Raw genomic sequence first — 26,276 nt, forward strand, 5'->3', positions numbered from 1 at the left:
GATGTGAGAGTTCTATTGAATACCTTTTCCAAGAGATTAGCATTGTGTATTTTTAGAAGAAAAATGTATATCTTAGTTATTAACAATAACATCTGTAACTCTAAAAGTAGTATGGCGTGCAATTGGAAAGGCCTTGTATTGTGGCCTAAATATATATGGAGATGTGTGATTTTGACTTATATTTTGGACATCTGTGAGGCAAGAGAGTCCCAGTTTTGTTAGTTTTTTTCTCCCTTAAAGGGACAATTTTAGGCAATGACCCAACAGTTTATAATAAAAGTGAAATGAGGCTACTTGTTGGCCAGGGCATCCAGAAGTTTGGTTGAGTGTGTTGTTTCTTGGGTCCCATCCATTATTAGGGACATCCCGGCTAAGAGATGGAAAACAGCAACATTTCATTGAGCTCCATCATGTATGATGGTTAGCAGTGCCATGCATAGCCTATGTAGTCCCATTGCTGTTCATTCAGTTAACCCCAAGTGGATTCTGAGCAGCCAAGTGATCTGGGGGAGGGATGACATCCTCCAGCACCATGGCACTTAACAAGGGACTGAGGACAGGGGAAGCCACCTCCTCCTGCAGGTGGAATATGCCAGAGGGCTCAGGTTCAGCTCCATCCTGTCTAAAGAGGCCTTGGTAGCTGTGCTGAGTTTCTGGTGTATTGTTTCTACGACTCAACACTTAACAAGCAGTTGGGTATGAAAGGTCACAGGCTCAGAGTATGTGAGAGCCTCTATTTTCCAGAGAGCTCAGCATGTATTTTATTTGTTGTTTTAATGGAGTATAGTATGAGGCTGAGAGGGCAGTTTCTTGCATCGTAAGCCCTTGGACAACTTATGGCCATCCTACGTGGTCTAGAGATTCCAGGAGGTATGACAAGAGGTTGCCAAAATTTCCTTGGTGAAAGAGTCCTTCAGGGCACTAACGGGAGTACCTACTGATTTTAATTTGGAAGTAAAATTTGTAAATAAAGAATATGCTGCCTTCAGAACCCCTAAAGTACTAAAACATGTTGGACCTGTATACCTTAAATGTATATCAAATAAGTCTCCTTGGAGGAGGATGTCATCAATGTAACATCACACCTGTGCTCCTGGAAAAAGGTGGATGCAGTTGAGATCTTGTCTGCCTAGATTGTGATGGCAAAGCTGCTGAGGTACCCAATAGACAGTCTGGAAAAGGTGTATTGTGTCTCTTTGAAGTGAAGGCGAACAGCAGCTAGAGGCTGGTGAAATAGGCACTGAACAGAACATGTTAGCCAAGTGTACAGGGGCAAAATATTTACAGGTTATTGACTGAATAGAATCAGTAATTTCAATAATATTGGATATTCAAAACTACAATGGGGTACCATCTCACACTGGTCAGAATGACCATTATTAAAAAGTCTACAAATAATAAATGCTGGAGAGGGTGTGGAGAAAAGGGTCTCACACTGTTGGTGGGAATGTAAACTGGTGCAGTCACTATGGAAAACAGTTTGGAGGTTCCTCAAAAAACTAAAAATAGTGTTGCCATATCATCCAGCAATTCCACTCCTGGGCATATACCCAGACAAAACTATAATTCGAAAAGATACATGCACCCCTATGTTCATAGCAGCACTATTTACCTAAATGTCCATCTACAGATGAATGGATAAAGAAGATGTGGGATAAATAAATAAATATATATATATGTGTATATATATATATATATACACACAATTAAAAAGAATGAAATAATGCCATTTGCAGAAACATGGATGGACCTAGAGATTATCATACTAAGCAAAGTAAGTCAGAAAGAGAAAGACAAATACCATATGATATCACTCATATGTGAAATCTAAAATACAACACAAATGAACATATCTACAAAATAGAAACAGACTCACAGACATAGAGAACAGACTTGTGGTTGCCCAGGGTGAGGGGGGTGAGGGAGGGAAGTATTGGGAATTTGGGATTAGCAGATGCAAACTATTATATATATAGGATGGATAAAATATAGGTCCTACTGTATAGCACAGGGAACTATATTCAATATACTGTGATAAACCACAATGAAAAATATGAAAAAGAACATATATATGTATAACTGAGTCACTTTGCTGTACAGCAGAAATTAACACAACATTGTAAATCAATTATACTTTAATAAAATTTAAAAGATATAACATTGGATATTGAGTATGGGGGCCCCAATGGATGGGACCACATCATTAACGTTGTAGTAATCCATCATAAGGTGGCATTTTAATCTTATTGCTATATAAATTCTTTAATATATTCATTTAGTATATAAATTTTGGATTTACAATTACATCAAATTATAAAACTTTGCTTTAATATTATATTTATGTATATATTATTCAATTACCTTTTATTTTCTGTTTTTGCTTTTAAATCATTAAGTAATCTACAATTAGCATTATGTTTGCTAGATTGGTGTTTGCTTAGTACCTAAGATTTAAAGTTCCTGTTTTTTCTCCCCTTGAGCTTGTATCCACCTAAAGTGGCACTCAGTTTTTCTGTTCTCTTCCTGTTTCAGGCTTTTGCACCCTGAAGGTGCAGCCTTTACTTTCTTTTTCTGGCTAATAAGAGGAAAAAAGGGAGGCTGAAGGGGCCAGGTGCTTCTGGGCAACTTACCCCCGGGACTGCCCCTGTCCATGGAATCATCAGTCCCTTCCTCACACTGCCACCTTTTTTTTTTTTAAAACTTACAGAATGGCTTTTACCTCTAGATGACTAAAACTTTTCCTTTTTTTTTCTGTTGGGTGTTTACCTGATAAGCTCCTATTGGTCGCTAGTGGCCTCTCTGTAAGCAGCAACCCCCTTCTCTAGGGTGTCCTAATCAACCTTAGAGGGGCTAGGGTCTACATCTAGGAAAGCAACGGTGGCATCAACTTCACCTTTCACATTTTTTGTTTTGAGCATGAGACTCTTTGCATGTTGATAAGCAGCAGCTCTTATGAGGGCCCATATGCATGGACCAGGGCTTTGTATGTTTAAAATTAATTGGATCAACTCTTCAGGTCTTGGTGGGGGACATGCTGGAACCTGGTGCTCCTTTCCCCTCCTCTCCTTCTTCATTAAACACCGAGCCACGGTCTCCAGGGATGGGACCTCTTATACCCTACTAGTGTGGGGAACGGATTGCTTGTGACAGCAGGAAGCAGACATAGCAGAGAAGCTTGTGACCTGAACAATGCTTGTGGGGAGCCATGATCTCCTGAGAAGGCCCTCACACCAAACCCACAAATGGCCCACAGCACACAGGTGAGTGCTCAGGTGGAGCCATCTCCGACTACTTTGAGGAACAGGCTGAGATTTGACTCAGAAAAGCTCAGAGGGGAAAAGGAAAATGGTTTATGGATGCCTACAGGAACATGTAACGTCGCAGACACGAGGCACTGATAAGGCCTCACTGGTTGTTGGCGCTGCCCAGTCAGTGGATTAGACTCATCCCATGGCTCTAGGAGGGTAGTCATTCCACATCCCCAGCAGATGGATCTTTTCGAAATGTACCAGTTACCTATGTGTATTTGAAGTTTGGAGAAAGACTCCTTTTTTCTTAAAATTAAAAAAAAATTCCAATTTCAATAGCATTCTCAAAGATTGTTAAGAATCCTCACCAAGTGAGAAAAAGTGAGAGTAAAATGGTCAGGGCTTAAGAAGATCAACTATAAAGTAAACGTATGGAAAACGTTTGGCCAGAAAGGTCTGATATGAGGCCTAACACACACTTAAAAACTCAACAACTGTATACTTGGTATTCAAGCTCACAAAAACCTCTTTAGCCTCCTATTGATAGAATCAGAAAGAAAGGGAATATAAGATTAGGTTCATGATAATCACTTGTGGGTTATGACACAAGAAGAGTGGAAAATAAAATGGAAAATTTATGACATTTCATGTTTAAGCCAAATTCCCTGCCAGGATATTTTCTGCTTTGATGAATGAAGTAGGACTTGGTCACATCTTACACAGATTCATAGAAGAGTAGTTTAAGCTGCCATCTGATGCATTAAAATAAAGGAAATATGGTATCTTCCCTAAGTTAAATACCTCCTGTGATGCACTTTTTAGATTGTGGAAGGCAATGAGTTCAAGAAAATGTAACATAAAGCTAGATAACGGTTAAGTAAATGAAATCATTGCAAAAACGGAATACATAAATAATAATAAACAAATTTTGATGTTAACTTCTCAACTATACTTTTTGATATAATCCTCAGTAAAATCATTCTTGAAAGTGAAAATGAGCAAGGTGATGGTACAACCAGCAGAAGAAAGTCAGTGCTGATAACCTCTACGTGCTCATCCTCTAAGACTGCATCTTATTGTTCACACAATCTGCTCAAGTTACCACAAAGGGGCTACCATGACCTGTCTCCTTCTACTATAGCTATACGGGCTGCAGCAGACAACAGCAACTGGGATCAAGGAGACATGTTCTGATTAAATAAACTATATGGAACTCTGTTGCAGGATTTCATGCAACCATTAACTTCATTTTAAAATAAAAGGAAAAAAACCAGCCAAATTCAGGGCTAATTTAGCTGTCACTGGACAGTTAAAAAAATAAAACAGTCCTGTTTTGAAAGTTTCATCAATAGAGACAAAAAGGTACTAAGAATGATAGTCATCCTTCCTCATCACTGCTGCTCCAGGCATCTTCAAATGCTGGATTTAACTGTGCTCTGGTTGAAGTCTAAAAAAAAGGGGCAAAAAAGAAAGACTCAATTATTCTACCTCATAATTTTAGGCTCACAATATAGTTATGAAATATATCAGATAAAAAGCAACTAGATTATTTTTGAAGAAACTATATAATTGTTAATTTCAAACCAAAAGTTAACAAAAGAAACACCCCGCATACAATATAAAATAATGTAACTTCATTTTAAATAGACATATCAGACTTTATCTAAATTATCTGTTTCCTTCAAAGTAGTTACCTCATACACACACACAGACACGCACAGACACACAGACACAGAGACACACACACGTTGCTGTTGCTATTACTTAAGGCATTTTTACACCTCTTTGGAGTTACCTGGAGAAGAGGGCACATTAATATCCATGTGGCTAAGCCTGGACTCAGGTCTACAGTCTGACTTGAGAGCCCAAATTATTAATGTGAGCAACTTTTTACTGCTTGGATGGACCTGATTTTTATAAATAAGCAAATATCCACATGTGGGGAATAAGGTATTCATCAAACAGAGTAATATCATTTTTGGTATTAAGTGGCGAGGTTTATGTATGTATGTATGTATGTAGCTAGGAAAGCAGTTGAAAAAGACAGGTAAAATGTATTGGAAACGGTAACATTTCGTCATTAGCACATAGGTTTCCCTGGGAGATTTCTGTGAAAGAGAACATGCATTAGATGGTATTTATCTAAAATAACAAAACATCACAGTACTCTCACAACTTTAAAGCTGTACCTAATAAACATAATCAGCAACAGAGGAATTTTAATTACCTGTGGTATTTCAAATCAATTCACTTGTCTGGGGAAATTTTTTGAATGGCTAACCTTCTTATTCTTTGGCAAATGATTAAAGGACTTTAAAATGATCTCTTTTTTGAGTATCTGGGCATTATGAGCCACGTGTGCTTCCTACTCTGCAGCTTTTATGTCTGCTGCCAGTTTGTTCAGACTCCAAATCCAATAATGTATTAGTTCTTAGATTATTCTTAAATTATCTTAGATATATTACCTTTTACAACACATAGCAGTATTTTATGTTATGGGTAGCCCCTATTGTATGTCTGAGAATGTTCATTTCCTTTTGATGAACATGATGATTTAGACTCTTAAAATTCAAACAATGATAACAGTAGAAAAAGTGGGTGTTTGCAGTAAATTCCCCAAGTATCAGCCAGGACAGTCAGAAAACAATATGTGAATTTAGGTATTCTTTATAGTTGTTAAAGCTTAGATCTGAGTCCATTACTTAATCTAATGGTGGTATTGTCACCATTACTAAACCTAATATTGGCTATTGTCACTTAGTTGCACAAAATTCCATTATACCTGGTGTCCAGATCCAAAACTATTACCAAAGCTCAGCAAACTATTCACTTATTTCTAGTAGCAGTCCACTGATTTGCAAGAGTAGCATACTGAAGACTGTTCATTTATTCTTTCATCCAAGTGTTTAATGAATTTCCTACCTTTCTGGGTTTATAATTTAACTACCAAGTTAGGTTATTTAGTGACAGTTTATTTAAAGATGTATTATCCTTAGGGGTTAGGTGATTATTGTTCCCTACTCTAGCTCTAAAAGCCTTTAACTCTGCCTTAGATATCTACCCCAAAATGTCCCTGGGTAGATGAACCACACAAAGGCCATGCCTTCTAGTTTCACTATGGAAGCCAAATATGTAACCTATTAAACAATTTAAATTTCATTTTAAAAATCAACAGAGAAGCAAAATTATATTTTAATGTAAATTATTGTTGCTATGGTAAGCAAACAAAAATAAGTGAAAATTGGAAAGGCAGTTGCGTATAAATGTTACTGTTTATAGCAGTAAAGGATAACAATATGAATATATTACAGTATTATTAGAAGTATATTTTATTGTTAAAAAACACAAATAAAACATCTTACTTGTAACTGAAAGCTTCAGTAAAAATATTATATATGATGTGGTACACATATACTGTTTGAGACCTACTGATCAAGTTAACTACCATCTATTACTTCAGTTTTCTCTACAACATCTCCTCCTAGTGGACATTCTTTCTATGCTTGAACATATCCATCCAGCCTGCCTGTTCTACTGACAGATAGTTGTGAATGTTATGGAGACAGGGAAGCATGAGTTTAAAGGGGATCTAGTTCAGGTCCATGTAACGGGAAGGAAGAACAAAACCAAACTGGACCATCTTCCACACATGCATCTTGATAAATTCTAAATTTCTTACTGGTAATTAGTGGAAAATCTTTATAGGTAGAATATAGGGTTGTCTCAATATAGCAAGTGATTATACATCTACACAAGTGGTAAATAAAACAGCTACATATTGTGTAACTGTCAAAATAAAGTAAGATTCTTGATGAGAGGTCAGATTTAAACTGTAATATAGTCACCCTAGAGATCTCAGACAGGAAAAAGTGAGTAGGAGTTACATAGGCTTGCTTTGATTGTGACCAAATGTTAGGAAGAGGGGGCAAAAGGAAGGTAGATTCCTCAGAATATAACAAAACAGCCTGCCAATTAAATAATAGGATTTATGCTTAAAGACCATAAAACCTGCCCCTATTGCCCAATGCCCTTCAATTTCTTATGGTAGGACTAAGTTCCTCCTCTATCTTGGATATCAGAAGAAAACACCCCTAAGGGATTGTATCTTGGTTGATGGAGAAGTAAATCTCATCTCAAGGGTGGATTTGAAAGGAAACCTAAGAACAATTTTGCTTTGATGATTCTGATGTTTGAAGATATCATAAACTTGTCTCAGATAACTAATGAATGGCAGAACTGGGATTCGAACCCAGTTACCAGTATTACTATTATTTAGTTTACCTGAAACCACAGACGAAGTGAGTGTGTGAGTATGTGCATGTGTATGCTTTGTTTTGTGTTAAGTTGCCTCTCTGGGGAACTGCAGCAGTCCTTCATTTGATAGGTGAGATGAAAATACTTTTAAATATGAGTTAAATAGTAAATATACATGTAAGGAACAGGGTCTAGTGTAGACAGATTGGGATCTGCATCGTGATCATATTCATGTTCTACCTACATTCACAGAAATCTTTCAAACTAAAATTTTGTGGAAATAATCTTAGCACTTACCATTTTATATTAATTTGAGAATGGTGTCTATCTTAAAGAATACATACAGTGCATTTTAAAAGGTAAGGTTTCATAGCTCTAAAGCTTAACTACAAAGCTAACCTATTTTTTGTGTACCTCTGTTTGATTTCTACTTATTCAGCTTAACTTCCCATATACAAAAATTCTTCTAGATGGGGAGTTCAAACTATCACTATAACTATATAATGAGGAAATAAACCATCAGAGTCACATACTCTCTTTATAAAATAAGCAATTTAGTTTTCTTCTAAATCATATCCTTTTTTCATACGTAAGTCAAAGATGATTTTTTTTTTTTTTTTGGCGCTGGCCTCTCATTGTTGTGGCCTCTCCCGTTGCGGAGCACAGGCTCCGGATGCGCAGGCTCAGCGGCCATGGCTCACGGGCCTAGCCGCTCCGCGGCATGTGGGACCTTCCTGGACCGGGGCACGAACCCGTGTCCCCTGCATTGGCAGGCGGAATCTCAACCACTGCGCCACCAGGGAAGCCCAAAGATGATTTATTTCTAGCTTTTTTTTTTTATAGTTTTCATTTGGTGAATGATTGTTAAACTTTCTAACATGGCCTATAGTACTATGAGCTGGATTTAATGTATATAGTAATTCCCAAACAGCAGGACACAGTAATTAAATAATAATGCAAAATCAATGGCTGAACCAAATTATTTGAACATATTAAGCTTTGTACAAAAAAAATTCAGTATTTAAAGCAGGTGTACACTAAAACTAATCAAAGCCATAATAAATCAAATTAGACACATGATGAAATCTGGAAGATTTCACCTTTAGATAGCTTGACAAAAAAGTAAAAAAATTCAGAGACTACTACCTAAGACCAGAAATCATGTCTTATTTATCTTTGTTTTCCCACCACATTTTTCAGGTTCTTTATTCACACTGTCATATTTGTACCAGTTTATGCTCTGAGATAGGCACTAACAGACTGCTGGTAGAAGTGTAAACTGATAAAATTTGATAGTGTGAATAAAGAACCTTAAATATTATGTCATACATGATAACTCAAGAGGTAACACTACTTCTAGGAATCTAACCAAAGAAGTAATCAGAAATGTAAATAATTTTTGAACAGATATTTACCTTGATGTGTTTATAATGATCAAAAGAAATGTCTTCCAATAGGAAAATATTTGAGTAAATTATGGTAAATAAATGACAGAATGCTATATTATTAAAAACAATATTTACACATACTTATTAATGACATGGAAAAAGTCTTAAGCAGGATGCTAAGCTGTATGTTCAAGCATAATATTAACCATGCTAAAAAGTATGCACAGGAAAAAACAAGAATGAATTAAATCAAAATGTTAATAGTAATTAATAAACTTCAGAAATTTATGTTCTTCTCTTAATATTTTTTTGAATTTTCCAAATATATTACAGAGGCAAATTAATTTTACAATCACAAAACAGCAAGAAATGCTTTAAAAGTTTCTCTCATATAAAGTAAATTAATAAAAACTTTTTTTATGATTTAGAAGTCACTGTTCAATTTGTATAAATAATATTTACCTCCTCATCATCAGGAACTGATTCATGTAAGGATGGTATCCAAGCAAGAATATTGCAGTCTCTGCTACCGCTATAAAGTTCCTATAACACAAAGCAAAGATGTAATTGTAGGTCACTTTAAAGCTGGTGCCAATCTGAAATAAATGACATCAATTTTTAAATGATTATTTCTTAGGTTAGATTAATTAAGATTAATTCTATTTCTACTCCCCAAAGAAACTGGGCTGATGTTTTTTTCTGTTTGTTTAAGGTGTAGTAAAGACTTGTTTTGTATTTAAAAATAGTATTAGGATATGTTAACATGTTGCTAACATGTTAAAATTCACAAAAACAATCACTGTAATTTTTAATCAATCATAGTATCCTTTTTTTTTTTTTTTTTTTGCAGTACGTGGGCCTCTCTGTGCTGTGGCCTCTCCCATTGCAGAGCACAGGCTCTGGACACATAGGCTCAGTGGCCATGGCTCACGGGCCCAGCCGCTCGGGTGGACTCTCAACCACCGCACCACTAGGGAAGCCCCATAGTATCCATTTATTTCAAGTGTCAGAGAAGGAGAAAAAAATGGAAGAAATAAATTCCGTCCTTTTCTGTCAATAACTGAGCTTTAATAAAGACTTCAATGAAGAAACCATACGAGTTTCTAGCTAAAATAGACCAAAAGTTCAAAAAAAGAACTCAACTAAAGAGCATTAAGACATACATGCCATGCTTGCTGAGAAGCTTATTTTATAAGCAGCTTGGGCTGATGCACAGTCAGTGTCAATGTCTTTATGGATATGCTGCCTGCACATGCTGAACAATGTTCATTCACCTCCCCACAAAACTTCAGAAATGTTATATTGGCTAGTACTGAAAATATTCCTATGTGGCAGTGAAACAGATACGCTCCCATACAGAAGGTATAAATTGCTATAATCTTTTCAGAGAATGAAATCTCAACATGTGTCAGAAGTTTCTGTATGCATTTCTAGGAAGTCATGCCAAAGACACACATGAAATTCAAGGATATTATCATCAATATTATATTTATAATAACAAAAATAATAATAATTTTCCAAAAATTATTGTCCAGGGTAATGATTTCTAAATTTATGCTGCATTAATATGATGTGATATTATATAATCACTAAATTTACTTTTGAAGAATATTTAATGACAGTGGAAAATATTCATATTGTCAAGAGAAAGGAGCAGGATATAAACCAAATAGTCGGGGCTTCCCTGGTGGCACAGTGGTTGGGAGTCCGCCTGCTAGTGCAGGGGACACGGGTTCGGGCCCTGGTCTGGGAGGATCCCACATGCTGCGGAGCGACTAGGCCCGTGAGCCACAACTACTGAGCCTGCGCGTCTGGAGCCTGTGGTCCGCAACAAGAGAGGCCGCGACAGTGAGAGGCCTGCGCATGGCGATGAAGAATGGCCCCCGCTCTCCGCAACTGGAGAAAGCCCTCACACAGAAACGAAGACCCAACACAGCCATAAATAAGTAAATAAATAAATTTAAACCAAATAGTCATAGTGTGAAAAGAAAAAAACAGGATGTAAAATACTTGGTCAATTTTTAAAAAAGCTACTAAGCAAAGAGGAAGGGCTAAAAAGAAAAAACAGCAAAACGTTAAGTGGTTATAAACCTCTGACTGACTAAATGTTTATTTTTCTCACAAATATATTTCTACACAAATATTTCTAACACTATAACTTTTTTTTCCTGTTCTGGTATGAAATTATTTAGTCTTACTGTTACTCATCTCAAAAGCTATTTGAGGCATGGTACAATTACTATTTTTCTAAAAAAAATATGTAAAGGTTCTGGGTAAAGGGAAAATAAGATTATGAAGTGATTTATAGGAAATATAGATATAAAGAGAACTAAGTAAATTACATTTAGTTACACATTATCAGATTTCCTAAATGGAACAAAATTCTACAGACTGCACTGTTAAATCTAGAATGTATGGTTACACTAACTATGGATGATGCAAAGATATTTTCATATGCTCAGTGCCCTAGAGCAATTTAGTTTCCTGAGAAGATATATACCCAAGATACACTAAGGTCAGATAACTTTGTCTTATGTTTCCTCATGATTAAATTCAGGTGATATATCTTTGCCAGGAATATCACACACTTTGATAAATTGATTAAGCTGATGTATGCCAGTCTTCTTCAAGGTAAAATTACTCATTTTACCTTTGTAATTAATATTTTGTAGGGTGCTACCTTGAGATTATGTAAATTCCTCATCAGACTTTCAATTTATTACTTACTAATAGCAGAATGGACTCATGGATCCCTATTTTAGTCAAAGGGAAATAATCAGTTATTATCATTATTTATTTTGATGTTGGGTATATATTTTCAAATTTTTACATTTATGATAGAATTACTATAAATATCAATTTTATTTTCAGATAGTGGGTTGTGTGTAACATGTAATTGGTTAAAAGGGTTCTGATGCTGAATGGAGGCAAAAATACTACTCTCCTTTACTTTTATAATTTAGATTTATAATTATTTTCCTTTTCAGAAATCATAATAGGGATAAGAGTTGGAAGCTTTCTGATGTAATGCAGTGATTCAAATCTTTCTTAGGGCACAGCACATATAGAAATGGTATTTGTCACACTTCCTTGGTGGTGTAGTGGTTAAGAATCCGCCTACCAATGCAGGGGACATGGGTTCGAGCCCTGGTCCGGGAAGATCCCACATGCTGCGGAGCAACTAAGCCTGGACACCACAACTACTGAGCCCACGCAGCACAACTACTGAAGCCCATGTGCCTAGAGCCCGTCCTTTGCAACAAGACAAGCCAGCGCAATGAGAAACCTGTGCACCACAACAGAGAGCCGCCCCTGCTCGCCACAACTAGAGAAAGTCTGTGCACAGCAACAAAGATCCAATGGAGCTAAATAAATAAATAAATAAATAAATAAATAAATAAAAGGAATGGTATTTGCCAGGAGGCAACTGGCCCCAGCTCTCTGGCTATCCTAGGCTTGTCCCAGCTATTCCAGGGACTGAAGGCAATCAATTATCTGGACATACTTTCAATACATTCTAGGAAGCTCTGATTTGGTGGAAAGCAACAACTGGTAGTCAGAATACCTGTGTTAAAATCTTGGCTGTGTCTCTAAGTGACTCTGGATAAGAAAAGAGGTACTGTATTCTAAGAATTTCTTTGAATGGATAATCATGCTTTGTCAATCTACTTGCAGATTTGAGGCAAGTCACATCACCCCTCTGGTTGCCTTAGTAGCCTTTTCCCAGAAGTAACACTAAAAATATTTAATAATTGGTACATCAGGACACTGGCCAATCCGAAGAGATACTGGACATAGAGAGGGAGCAGGGTCTGAAGGTCCCTCTTAGTTACTGGGTCTAGGAGGCCCCAGGGAAGGGGGTGAAGCTGGAAGTCACTTAGGGGGCTTAGTACAACAGCTATGTAACAAACAGCAGGATATGAATTTGAGTATTTTAATAATGGATACTGCCATGCTGATGTGTGCTGGCTGAAAAACCAGCCCTGTATATCTTACTTCATAGCGTCAGACACAAATTAAGTAATGAGTATTAATGAATGAATGAATAAGGTGATAAAGTCCCTCCTAGCTCTAATAACCCATAATATTCATTCTTTCAGTATTTAATTTTCATGAGCCTCATTTTCGTTATCTACGATGCAGGGAAAATACCAACAATCTTGCTACATTAGGGACTCATTTAAAGGAGCATATGAGGTAATCTATGCAAATGTTCTATGAAAAAACCAATCTGCTCCATTGGTGAGATGAAAGAGAAAGCTTAGGATGTTAAACAAACAAAAACCATAGGTATTTAAGAAATTATGTATGTTGCATCAACACTAAAGTAAACTTATTAGCCATTGGCAGAAAATAAGAAAAATATAAAATTTCAGACATTCACACATACGTAAATCAAGATACACAAACTATATTTTGAGATGAGACACATATGTTCCATTTTTTTCCCGAAAGCTCATTTGCAAGAAATTATTTTAATTTGCCAGAGATTTTCAACTGCCAAATAAATGGAGCCCATATACAAAAGAAAGAATTTATCCAAGTTGCACAGTATTATACTGATTCACAGAGACTTCCTATGCCACCTAAAAAAAATCTATCCTCTATTTAATAAACTCTAGCTCAGATGTGGATAAAAAGTATAATTCCTTAGAATGAAATTGCAATTTACTCTTTTATATACAACTACTCTGGCAAGCTAGCTACCTGAACATTCTAAATTCCCCTAAATATCATTCTTACCTGGAAATTAGACTGAAATACACAGCAGTCAACACTTTTATAATGTCCCTTAAGCATAGTTATCTGTTCTCCTGAGTAAACTGTATAAACAGCAATGGTGCTACCATATGGTACAAAAACAAATTCTGAACTGCAGCCACAGGAGACAGTGAATTTCAATCCTTTTCTACTGTCATTACATACTTTTCCATAGTTCACCTGTAGGATGTAAAAGTATAAAGTTACTTAAATCTGAATTAAAAAGACAACAAAGATAGGAAAAAATATTTACTTAAAATATTCTACTATAGAAATGACTCTAGTAAGTCTAAAAAAAAAAAGATCAATGTCCTAATAGGAATAAGCCAATGACATAAATGTACATTTCATATACGAGGGCAACATAAATAGTAAAAAGACCCACAAAAACAAATGTTCACATTTCAACTGTGATAGAAATAAAAATGCAAATTAAGGCAACCTTGAAGAATCATTTTAGACCATGTAGCAAAAATTTTAATAAACCATTGAGACATTCAATACCAGTACAAGTGAGAGGTAAACGTGTAGGTGGCACCACAATTTGATCATTCTTTCTAAAAGACCAAATGGTTTATTATGCAATAAAATATAAAAGTATACTTTATGTGTATATATATATATATACACACACACACACACACACACGTATATGTATATACTCCCTCCAGAAAAAAAAATTAAATATATACACACATACATATATAATATATATATATTTTTGGAGGGAGGATAACTTTCTTTTTATTTATAACATTTTAAATTATGATAAAATACACATAACATAAAACATGCCATCTTAACCACAATTTAAGTGTACAGTTCAGTGACATTAAGTATATTCACATTGTTGTGCAACCGTCACCACTATCCATTTTCCATCTTGCAAAACTGAAACTCTGTACCCTTTAAACAACAAAGACATTATTCCTTGACCTAGTAACTACTACTGGGAATTTATCTTAGGGAAATAATTAAACAGCAAAAAGGTACATGCCGAGAGGAATTCAATTCCACACTATCTAGAATGGCAAAGTAACTGAGAATAGATGTAAATTCCTAATAGTGTTATATTAACTCTACAGTTTATATAGAAATTAAAAAAATCATAAATATGAAAATGCAGAAAATAGGGATAAAAGCTAAGTATAAAAAAGCAAAGAACAAAAATACTGTGTATACTACAATTGCAGCTTCTTATAAATAATTATATATTTGGGACAAAACCAAAAATTCTACACCTGTAAGTCAAAGATGCAAGACCAACAACATCAGCATCACCCAAGCAGTTAGAAACAAATTCTAGGCCCCATCGCAATCTACTGAACTAGAATCTTCATTTTAACAAGATCCCTAGATGTTCTGTAGGTCCATCAAAATCTGAGAAGCTTGGGGATAAAGGTTTACTTCCTGGTGATAATTTAGATAAGAAGCTTAGGGTAAGTGTAAAACCAGTATCTAATCATTTAGGAATCATGAGCAAGCAGATCACCAATATCTCCCTTCACTATGGCTAATAATGGAGTTTAAACAGACAGTGAGTGATTTGCCTTCTTCTTTTTCTAAAGGTTGGGTGGGAGTATGTGTGTGTGTGTGTGTTTCTGTGTATAAACAAACACTGAGGCTCAAATGGATATATGCTGATAATTGTGGATACTACATTCGGCTTACCCACCCTCGAGGTCAACATGTGACAGAAATGAGCATGTGTGTTCAACTATCTCAATGCAGCAGCGGTACAGCGAAATGTTAAAACATTAAACTTATAATCAGTAGACTTTGGTTTTTGAAACCCACTCCACCCCCTTTTTTTTTTTGCCTCTTATGAGTAATGAATGATTTAACCTCTGAGTTTCATTCTTCTAATCTGTTAAAAGGAAATAACATCATTTACCAGAGTTATTGTGAAAAATAAAATGAAATAATGCAGGGACTTGCCTGGTGACGCAGTGGTTAAGACTCCACACTCTCAATGCAGGGGGCCCGGGTTCAATCCCTGGTCAGGGAACTAGATCCCACAGGCATGCCGCAACTAAGAGTTTGCATGCCACAACTAAGGAGTCCGCCTGCTGCAACTAAGACCCAGTGCAACCAAATAAATAAATAAATATTTTTAAAAAAATGAAATAATGCATAAGAAAACACTTAGGATATAGAAGTATTCAGTGAGTCCTTAGATTTATTAATTCCTATATATTTAAAAGAATAACATTCCCTCATTTGTGTCTTTTGATCCTCCATGCACAACAATTTGTAGAATAACACTGTGGGGTGGGGAGGTGGGGTGGAGAAAAAACACAAATCTCAACTAGCAATTCTCTGTTCCTCCTGGAAAAATTATGAACTGCTAGAATGTGATGGTCTTTTTCACACATCAGAACACCTACCTACAAAACCTACTTTCTTTCCACTATACCACATTCCTTCCCAAATGTGAACTGGAAAATGTTCAATGAGGTATAAATACTGAACCAGCTAATTAACTTTTGTCTTTGTCCTTAGGCGTTCCCCTGCAATCCATCTTGCAACTTATTGTCCTATTAATCTTGGTAAATCACTGCTGTGATCAAATCACCTGTGGGCTCAAAACTATCAATATATTTTCAATGCCTATGGAATGAAGTTCTAGTAACAGGTGAAGGAAAGGAGAGATCTACCAATTACTAAGTGCTTAGTGTCACACACTGTGCTAGGTGAAGCTCCCCATTTTATGACTATAAACACTTACCATAAAAAGCAGTATGTGACAAATATCATGCTATATATTATGAAAGTATTGAAGAAGAACAGGCTACTTTTGGTTATGATGTCTTAAAGGTGGTATGTACAGTCTTTGAAAAGATTCTGATAGGGGAGGAAAATTTCATAGATGTGGGATAGGATGATGGCAAACACAGTTCCCTATCTTATGAATCCCTTTTATTGTCCCAGGAAATATATACATCTAGTCACTGAATAAATACCTACAGTGATGCCAAGATTCCATCATAAGGCAGCCCATTTCACTGTCAAACAACTATCAGCATAATTAATAATAATGACAGGTAATGTTTACTAAGTGTTAACATTTGCTGTAAGTATCAGACAATGTGTTAAATATTTTACACGCATTATTGCATATAATATGCAAAACAATACTATGAGATAGGTAGCATTATTAAACAAAAAGAAAACACTTAGAAAGGTTAAGTATTTCGATCAAGGTCTCTTGGCTAGTAAGTGACAGAATCAGAAACTGAAATCTAGACTATACTAACCAAAAAGCACTGTGCCACACTGTGGTAAATTATTTTTCTTTAATTCCACTAAGTGATGATCACAGTCTACTGTAATACAAGTGAGCACTGGGTACTCTGGAAGCAGGTAAGCTAGACTAGAGGAGTTAAAAAGAGATTGTGCCTGAAATGAATCTTGAAAGCTGAGAAGCAGCTAGGACAGGAAGGAGGAGACGGTATTCCAAAGCAAAGGCAGCAGTCGATGCAAAGAATGGAAGAGTGAGAGAGCATATATTTAAGGACCTTTAAGTAGCTCAGTATGGCTAAGGACACGGGAAAAAATGGGGAAGTGGCAAGATATAAAGCTAGTGAGTTAGAAGGGACAGCTTATGAAGACCTTGTGCACAACAGGCAAAAATATTCAGTTTTCATAACCTGAAAGTTTACTGAGGAAACACTTTCACTGGGAGATGAGTTTGGGAAAAGTTAGACGGACGTTAGAGTAATTAAAGAGAGACCATGAGGGCCCAAAGTGAGGCTGGAAGGGAAGAGAGCTAAGAAATAAATTACGAAGAAACAATTAAGAGGACTTGTAAATGATTTAATAGCTGGGATAAGGGAAGGGAAGAATAAAGGATAGATGCCCACTTTCTAGCCATTGGTGACTGGGTGAATGATAACACCAATAACTAAAACAGTAAACACCAGAATAGCTATTTTAAAATTTTGTTGCTGTGCCAAAAGCTGTCTCTCTGTGAATTTTCCCTGTAGGTAGAGTTTTCTGTACTCTAAGGGAATGGTTTCCAGAGTGCAGTTGACACCTCAAAGAGTCTGTAAGATGATCCATTAAGGTATGAGGGGAAAATATGAGAATTTCTATTTCATTTTTAACTAAAAAATAAGAAATTAAGCTTTAATAAAATATATAGACTCACAACAGTACGTGTATATAATTTATAAATAATTATACATATATTGGAAGCATGTACTTATACATTTTTCTTAAATTATAAGGGTACTACCAATAAGGCAACACCATACAATAAAAAGTTATCATTTATGATATGCCTATTATTTAGCAGGTACAGTACTACTCTTAACATACTTCCATTTTGCCCTTACAATTACTGTTTAGGTACCTAATAATCCTGATTTACAAGATGGAGACACTGAAACTCTGACCATAGTCCTTCATGATCTCACCTTAAATAAATTGCCTACTACCCAAATTACTATATGGCAGGGCTGAAATTTGCTTACTATTCTGTCTGACAGCACTTTAAGTGTTTGAATACAGTGTGCTTCCCCTGAGAGTTACTTTTTCTGGGATCAATGTCCCAATTCCTTTAAGTGTTCTTTGTAGGTGAGTTTCTGGGCCACTTTAGTATTTTTGCATGAATGACTTTTCCTTTGATCAAGTCCTTTTTAAAATGTATTATCCATTCTAAACACACTATTCAAAATATGGGCTTACTAGCAAAAATCCATAGAGTATGAGTATCACCACCTTCAAGATGGAGAGAAAAATGGAATAAAATCACATTAACAATTTATGTATGTACTCAATACCATTTATTTCTATCACATTCACCTTTGATGCACATGTAACCTACTTTTCCAAAATGACCCTGTCACTTCTCCACTCAAAAGCCTTGAGTGGCTTTCTATCTCACGCATAGAAAAAGCCGAAGCCCTTACCAAGGGCTACAAGCCTGTAAGCTCTGGTGTCCTGTTCCTTCTGTTGCTTATCTCCTATTACTCTCCCCTTTGCTTACTCTAGTCTAACACAAGAGCCACATACATGCTCCTTGGGTATCCCAAGCATGATCCTGCCTCAGGGTCTTTGTACTTTCTTCCTTCCTCTTCCTGGAATGCTCTCCCTCCCAGATGTTGGATAGCTCACTCCTTCATTTCCTTAAGGCCAAATGTCGTCTTCTGAGTCAGACCTAGCCTGACTGCCCTAGGTAAAACATAAACTCCAGCTTCTTAATATTTTCTATACTCCCTTCCTTGCTTTTCTTTTCTTTATAGTACTTACTGCACCAAATATATATTTTACCCATTCATCCATCTATCCATTCATTGATTGATGAATGTCTTTCTTTCTCTCCCTGGAACGTAAGCTCCACAAGGATAAAACTTTTCTATGTTTTGTCTATTCCTGTATAATACTGCCTGGAAAATAGGAAGTACTCAATAAATTCTTATTAAACAAATGAATAAAATGAGAAAAAGGAAGGTGTGACCTGATTAGGGACATGGCACAATATAATGAGTGGGAGATTCTAAATTAAAATTTGCAATGTCTGAGTTTTTAGCCTGAGACACGATGGAGAAGCATTTCATAAAGAATAAGAGGGATTAGCAAACCCTAAAGTAATCTGGCACAAACAATTCTGACCTTAAAGTTAGTTTTTAATAATAAAAGTGATACCTAGAATATCTAAGAGAGAATTAGCTAGAAAGGCTGATTAAAGAAAGGAATATGATTAATATTAATATGAACCTTAAGGTAGTTAATAAATGCTTTAAGGGGTCTGGGTATAATCAGCATTATGGCAAGAGTAGAATCTAGAGTCAAACTCTGTTGCTTTCTAGCTATGTAAATTCAGGCAAGTTACCTAATTTTATGTCTTATTTTCCTCATGTGTAAAATGGGTGTTATAAGAGTAACACCCTTCATAGTGTTGATGTGGTGATTAAACAACACCATGTATACTCTGGCACATATATTAAATGTTAATTTTTATTAGCGTAGTAACTGGCACATAAGCTCTCAATAAATATTAACTATTAGTATTATTGCCAAATTATAAACTTTTGGTAGCTTATTCTGAAAGTGACTAAACCAGAGGTACATCTGGTAAGGACTATAACATAAATTTTTAAAAAGACTAAAAATTAATTACCACATAAGAATCTAGCACTTGTATGGAGAGGGTGTGGAGAAAAGGGAACTCTTCCACACTGTTGGTGGAAATGTAAATTGGTGCAGCCACTATGGAAAACAGTATGGAGGTTCCTTAAAAAACTGAAAATAAGAGTTACCATGTGATCCAGCAATCCCACTCCTGGGCATATAATGGGAAAAGATGAAAACTCTAATTAGAAAAGATACATGCAGGCTTCCCTGGTGGCGCAGTGGTTAAGAATCCGCCTGCTAATGCAGGGGACATGGGTTTGAGCTCTGGCCAGGAAGATCCTACATGCTGTGGAGCAACTAAGCCTGTGCGCCACATCTATGGAGCCTGCGCTCTAGAGCCTGTGAGCCACAACTACTGAGCCTGCATGCTGCAACTACTGAAGCCTGTGTGCCTAGAGCCCATGCTCCACAACAAGAGAAGCCACTGCAATATGAAGCCCACACACCGCAACGAAGAGTAGCCCCGGCTCGCTGCAACTAGAGAAAGACCACGCAGCAATGAAGGGCCAACTCAGCCAAAGATAAAATAAATAAAAATTAAAAAAAAATAAAAAAGACTTAAAAAAAGAAAAGAAACATGCAACCCAATGTTCATGGTGGCACTATTTACAATAGCCAAGACACAGAAGCAACCTAAATGTCCATCGACAGATGAATGGATAAAGAAGATGTAGTATATATATACAATGGAATATTACTCAGCCATAAAAAAGAATGAAATAATGCCATTTGCAGCAACATGGATGGACCTAGAGATTATCATACTAAGTGAAATGAGTCAGAGAAAGACAAATATTATATGATATCATTTATAGGCAGAATCTAAAAACTAGTACAAATGAACTTATTTACAAAACAGAAACAGACTCACAGACATAGAAAACAAACCCATGGTTACCTAAGGGGAAGGTGAGGGGATAAATTAGTTGTATGGTATTAACAGATACACATTACCATATATAAAATATATAAACAGGATTTACTGTATAGCCAGGAAACAATATTCAGTATCTTGTAATAACCTATAAAGAGAATCGAAAAAAAAAGATATATACATATACATATGTATAACTGAATCACTTTGCTGTACACCTGAAAGTAACACAATACTGTAAATCAACTATACTTCTATTAAAAAAAAAGAATCTAGCACTTTTAGAACACATCTATTCCAATTACCATATGTTTTCATACTATAATATTCATTTTGGATTTTTATTTATTTATTTATTTATGGATGGCTGCATTTGGTCTTCATTGCTGCGTGGGGCTTTCTTAGTTGCACTGAGTCGGGGCTACTCTTCATTGTGGTGCGCGGGCTTCTCACTGCAGTGGCTTCTCTTGTTGCGGAGCATGGGCTCTAGGCACAGGAGCTTCAGTAGTTGCAGCACGCAGGCTCAGTAGCTGTGGCGCGCGGGTTCTAGAGTGCAGGCTCAGTAGTTGTGGTGCACGGGCTTAGTTACTCTGAGGCATGTGGGGTCTTCCTGGACCAGGGATCGAACCCGTGTCCCCTGCATTGGCAGGTGGATTCTTAACCACTGCGCCACCAGGGAAGTCCCTCATTTTGGATTTTGTTTAAAAGTCAGATATAGTATAAAATTTGACTAACTTTATAGCTTTAATTTATATCAGTTGTTCTCAATCTTTTATTCTTCTACAATATACTTGAGAGAGATGGCACGCTCCCATTATACACAGTGGCTCAGTAGAGCAATGATTCTACACTAAGTGGGGAGAATGTGGTGGGGTGAGGTGGGGTGGGTTGTCCTGAGTTGAGAGTTACTAGTTCACATAATGGAAAAATATTATATAAAGAAAGCTGTGACTTAGAGGCAAGAAACAAAGTCAAATCTACAGAAAAACACCAAGTGTTAAGTCACAGATTCATTTCTTTAACGTAGATCCAAAACATTCAAGGTACTTAAAATGTCTTACTAGTGTGTTTTCTCCATTGGAACTATTCCAGAGCCTCATTCGATTATCTGTACCAACAGTGAGGAGGTGAAGCCCATCACTTGTAAAACATAAGCCATTAACTTTCCCATTATGAGCAGTGTTTGCTGCAATGAAAAACACAATTCAGTTTATCTGTTCTTATAAATTCAACACACACTTAATGCTTGATGATATAGTTATTTAAACATATTAAAGGAAAACTATCTGAATTATCTAAATATAAGTTGATTATATTTAAAACTAATCATCCCTTTGGATTACTTGAACATAAGCTATATAAATTAGAACCATAAAAGCAGAGGAAAATAGGAAAAGCAAAGGGAGAAAATCCTGCCAAATATAATTTTTCTTCAGAGAGTAAGCTGTGCTATCAAACTCAATTAACTGCATAAACTTACCACTAAAATTTTAAATTGAAAATTAAACTTCTTATATATTATTTCCATTTGCAATCTAAAAATCATTCCATGGACTATTAAAAATCAATAATACTAAAAAAAAGAAAAAAGCAATAATACTAGTATTTGCCACTTAAAGAAGTGTTATAGTCTCAGTCAAAATTTATATTACTTTTAAAATGAACAGGTTTGAGAAAGCATAATTCTCAATAACCTGATTAATTTAATTTAAAAGATTATTAAAACAATCATAGGTTTTATATAGTTCAACCTAATGTATTTCTGGTCCAAATTTAATTCTGAATCAGAATTTTAACCTACACAGAAATTAAATTCTATTATAAAAATGCAATCGAGGTACTTTGTCACCTGGATTGCAGTGGACTCAAATTAAACACAACTTGCAAATTTTGTGACAAAATGGACACAAAAGATTACCATTTCTTTAATTTACTGTAACTTCCTAAATGGCACTGAATTTGTATTAGTTGGCCTCATGTGAGGAAAAAATAAAATAACAAGTTAATCCAGAAAAGTTTCTACATTCAAAAATTCAGGGGCAGAAGAAATGCCATACTTACTTGTATCTTTTAGTTTCTTTCTTTTTTTTTTTTTAAAGGCCACACCACACAGCATGCAGGATCTAGTTCCCTGACCAGGGATCAAACCTGGGCCCCCTGCATTGTGAGCACAGACTCTTACCCACTGGACCACCAGGGAAGTCCCCTTACTTGTATCTTAAAGAAAGACAACCATAACTTATATATACTACCAAATGTAAAACAGATAGCTAGTGGGAAGCAGCCGCATAGCACAGGGAGATCAGCTCGGTGTTTTGTGACCACCTAGAGGGGTGGAGTAGGGAGGGTGAGAGGGAGACGCAAGAGGGAGGAGATATGGGGATGTATGTATAGCTGATTCACTTTGTTATAAAGAAAAAACTAACACACCATTGTAAAGCAATTATACTCCAATAAAGATGTTAAAAATTTTTTAAAAATTTTTAAAAAGAAAAAAAAAGCTCACTGGAATCCTTAGTTAAAAAAAAAAAAAAAAGACAACCATAATTTAGTTGATGTAAATTTAGAAACTGATTTGCTGTGAATGCCTTTTTTAAAAAAACATAAAATCTACAATTTGTCAACATACATTTATTATTTGGTTTCAATTCAAAAATTTCAATATAAAAATACTATCAATGCCATATTTCTATATTAATGTGTTTTTCATTACCTGATTCAACTGCTTGTGACTTTTCCCCATTATGCTGATCAAGAGTAATCAAACATCCGGACGCTCTCCTCACATCCCATAATTTTGCTTTACTGTCAGCACTGAGAAGACATAAATGTTACATTAACGTGTATAGCTAGGATAATAACTGTACTCCTCACCCGCCTTTCCAGTATTATGGCATACAGAGGTCTCAGTATATTAGCACAAATGGATTTGTACATTTGGATGGTTGTACTTTTGCCTTTCCAGCAAGTATTCAATAGTCAATAGTAGCACAAAGAAGTGAAAAAATAGAAAAAAAAAAAAAGTAAATCACAAGGATGGAATTCTGCTGTTTCTTCTGTTGTTTTTAATGACATGAGCATCCTCCTCTCCAAAGACTAGACAGGCTTAGAGCTTTGTTCCTTGGCAAATTTGTTACTATATCTGTTCTACTGTTTGTTATTCAAATGTTGCCTAGATAATCAAGCAGTGAACTAATTTCACTTTGCTGAAGAATCCATTTGGTAGGAATATGGTTTTTCTTTTTTTATGAAAAAAATTAAGAATAAGGTGAATCATAAGGACAAAATATTTTTATTTGGTTTCCTGTACTCAAATCAATCTGCCAGATATACAAGAAATAAATTTAATGTCTCCTAGAAATTCGACACTTATTTTCATTTTATTTCAAGTGAAACGAAAAATGGTAAAACCATGATCATATATCAATTTCAGCTTCTAAACTACTACTAAAGAAAATATAAATCAGTTCAACTGATGCTATCATATCCTCACAAAGCCCTCAATAATATTCTAACCTGTTGGGTTTATCCAGGTCATTTTAATTAGAAAGAGTATTATGCTGCATTTTATAAGCTTATGTCTCATTTATAAACCTTTTAAAAAAATGTCTATACAGGGTTTATCTCTTCCCATAACTTTGGTTATTTTCACAGATCACCATCAAACGTAGCCAATTAGAACAGTCAGCAAAAAGTTAGCATTTCCCATTGTCAATTTGGTTTTCTTTCATTCCAGCTGGGGAATAGGTCTGCAATGGGAGGAGTCTGAGGACTTAAGTCTCTTCTGAAACAGATTAGATATGCACATAACTAACTCCTAACATTGACTACTAGGTCCATTCTGGTACTGATTCAAATTCCTGGGGTACTCTGAGAATTGAAAGCCTCAGTTTCCCTCCTGATTTGAGGAAAACCCAATTAGAAACAAACAATGTAAATCCAGTCGAGCATGGACCCACAAATAGTGCCTAGCTCCTCACCTTCACACCTCTTTGGCCAGCCTTCTTATGGCTACATTCTAGACTTTGTTCTACTTCAGAAATCATAAATTTCAATATCACATTCTGCAAACTATTAACAGAAGCTTCTTTGAGGAATAAACTGTGACAGAGAGGAAGGGCTGGTTGCTTTACGAATATTGAAACATTTCTTTATAAGACTAATAAAAGTAGTTTTTGTAATAATTCTTCTGCAAAAAGTTTTATTAAAATGTCTATATCAAAATTTGATTGCTACTTCCTGTCCCTTCAGTTTTTAAATTTTCTTATCAACACTCATGCTTCTATCTCATTAGGTCCTTGATCCTTCCTATAAGCCTTTTGGTGATTTTATTTCCTTCCTTATACCTGTGACTTGAACGATTTTTAGACAATTGTTAAGTCTGTGTCATTCAATGTTTTGATTTCTGTGGCTTAGTACAGCTGTGGGCTACACCTTCGATAGAGCACAAAATACTGACCAGCAATCCTATGTGCCCTTAATCAGCTCCCTCTTCCATTCATTAAAACTGTTATTCCAAATCTTTAACTACCTTCCCTGAAAATTGCATCCCATTCCAGTATTTTCAATAGATGACATCAAGTTATACTCACTAAAAAACAACAGAGGCCACTGGGTTCACATTTCTTGAGCTTCTCTGCCAAAGTTACAAATTTAATTGTATTCATGCCTTTTTCCTCCTTCCATTTAGTTTCATGATGCCCTTCATGTGTCAAATCAGTGTCCCCTTCTATTGGGACCCTTGATATTACCCTCTCTTGTCTAGTCAAGGTCCTGATATACCAATTATTCCCTCCATTTCTTCCTTTTAAAAAAATAATTAATTTGTTTATTTATTTATTTATGACTGCGTAGGTTCCTTTCTGCTGCACGTGGGCCTTCTCTAGATGCGGCGAGCAGGGTCTACTCTTCGTTATGGTGCATGGGCTTCTCATTGTGGTGGCTTCTCTTGCTGTGGAGCACAGGCTCTAGGCACATGGGCTTCAGTAGTTGCAGCACGCAGACTCAGCAGTTGCGGCACATGGGCCCTAGCGTGCGTGGGTTTCAGTAGTTGTGGCGTGCGGGCTTCAGGAATTGTGGCTCATGGGCTCTAGAGTGCAGGCTCAGTAGCTGTGGAGCATGGGCTTAGTTGCTCTGCAGCATGTGGGATCTTCCCAGACCAGGGCTCAAACCTGTGTCCCCTGAATTGGCAGGCAGATTCTTAACCATTGCACCACTGGGGAAGTCACTCCTTCATTTCTTATCTTCACTAATTTCTCTGAAGCGATACTTTTCCGTCAGCATTTAAATATGTAAGACTCTTCCTTTCAGCAAACAAAACCCCCAACCCCCTTGATCCTCAAGAGTTAAGTGCTTTTAACACAACACTGTAAAACAATTATACCCCAATTAAAAAAAAAAAAAAGAAAAGAAAAAGAGTTAAGTGCTCGTTCTTTTTTCCCATATTATACCTACCAGAGACATATCTCTATTAAAGCATTTTTCAGGATGTTCTGAAATCACTGATTTTTCTGACTATACCCCCTCATTAGACTATTACCTTCTTGAAAGGACTACGCCTGTGTTACCTCTGTGTCCCTAGCACAATGCTTGGCACATGATAGGAGTCATTAA

At 36.0% G+C, this 26,276-nt stretch overlaps 1 protein-coding gene across 1 annotated transcript in view; it reads right to left on the reverse strand.

Moving 5' to 3' along the window:
• Positions 1–3,865: 3,865 nt before the first annotated feature.
• Positions 3,866–26,276, reverse strand: part of ERCC8 (ERCC excision repair 8, CSA ubiquitin ligase complex subunit) — a 58,672-nt gene continuing 36,261 nt past the window's right edge. Inside the window, exons 8-12 of the mRNA XM_065874605.1 lie at positions 23,377–23,477; positions 21,725–21,849; positions 13,634–13,831; positions 9,353–9,433; positions 3,866–4,695 (exon numbers count right to left, since the gene is read on the reverse strand). Of these exons, the coding sequence (XP_065730677.1) occupies positions 4,627–4,695; positions 9,353–9,433; positions 13,634–13,831; positions 21,725–21,849; positions 23,377–23,477 (574 nt within the window). The 3' untranslated portion in view covers positions 3,866–4,626. The remainder of the gene's footprint in view (positions 4,696–9,352; positions 9,434–13,633; positions 13,832–21,724; positions 21,850–23,376; positions 23,478–26,276) is intronic.

Source organism: Phocoena phocoena, chromosome 3 (genome assembly GCF_963924675.1).
Source record: "Phocoena phocoena chromosome 3, mPhoPho1.1, whole genome shotgun sequence".
NCBI classification, from domain to species: Eukaryota; Metazoa; Chordata; class Mammalia; order Artiodactyla; family Phocoenidae; genus Phocoena; species Phocoena phocoena.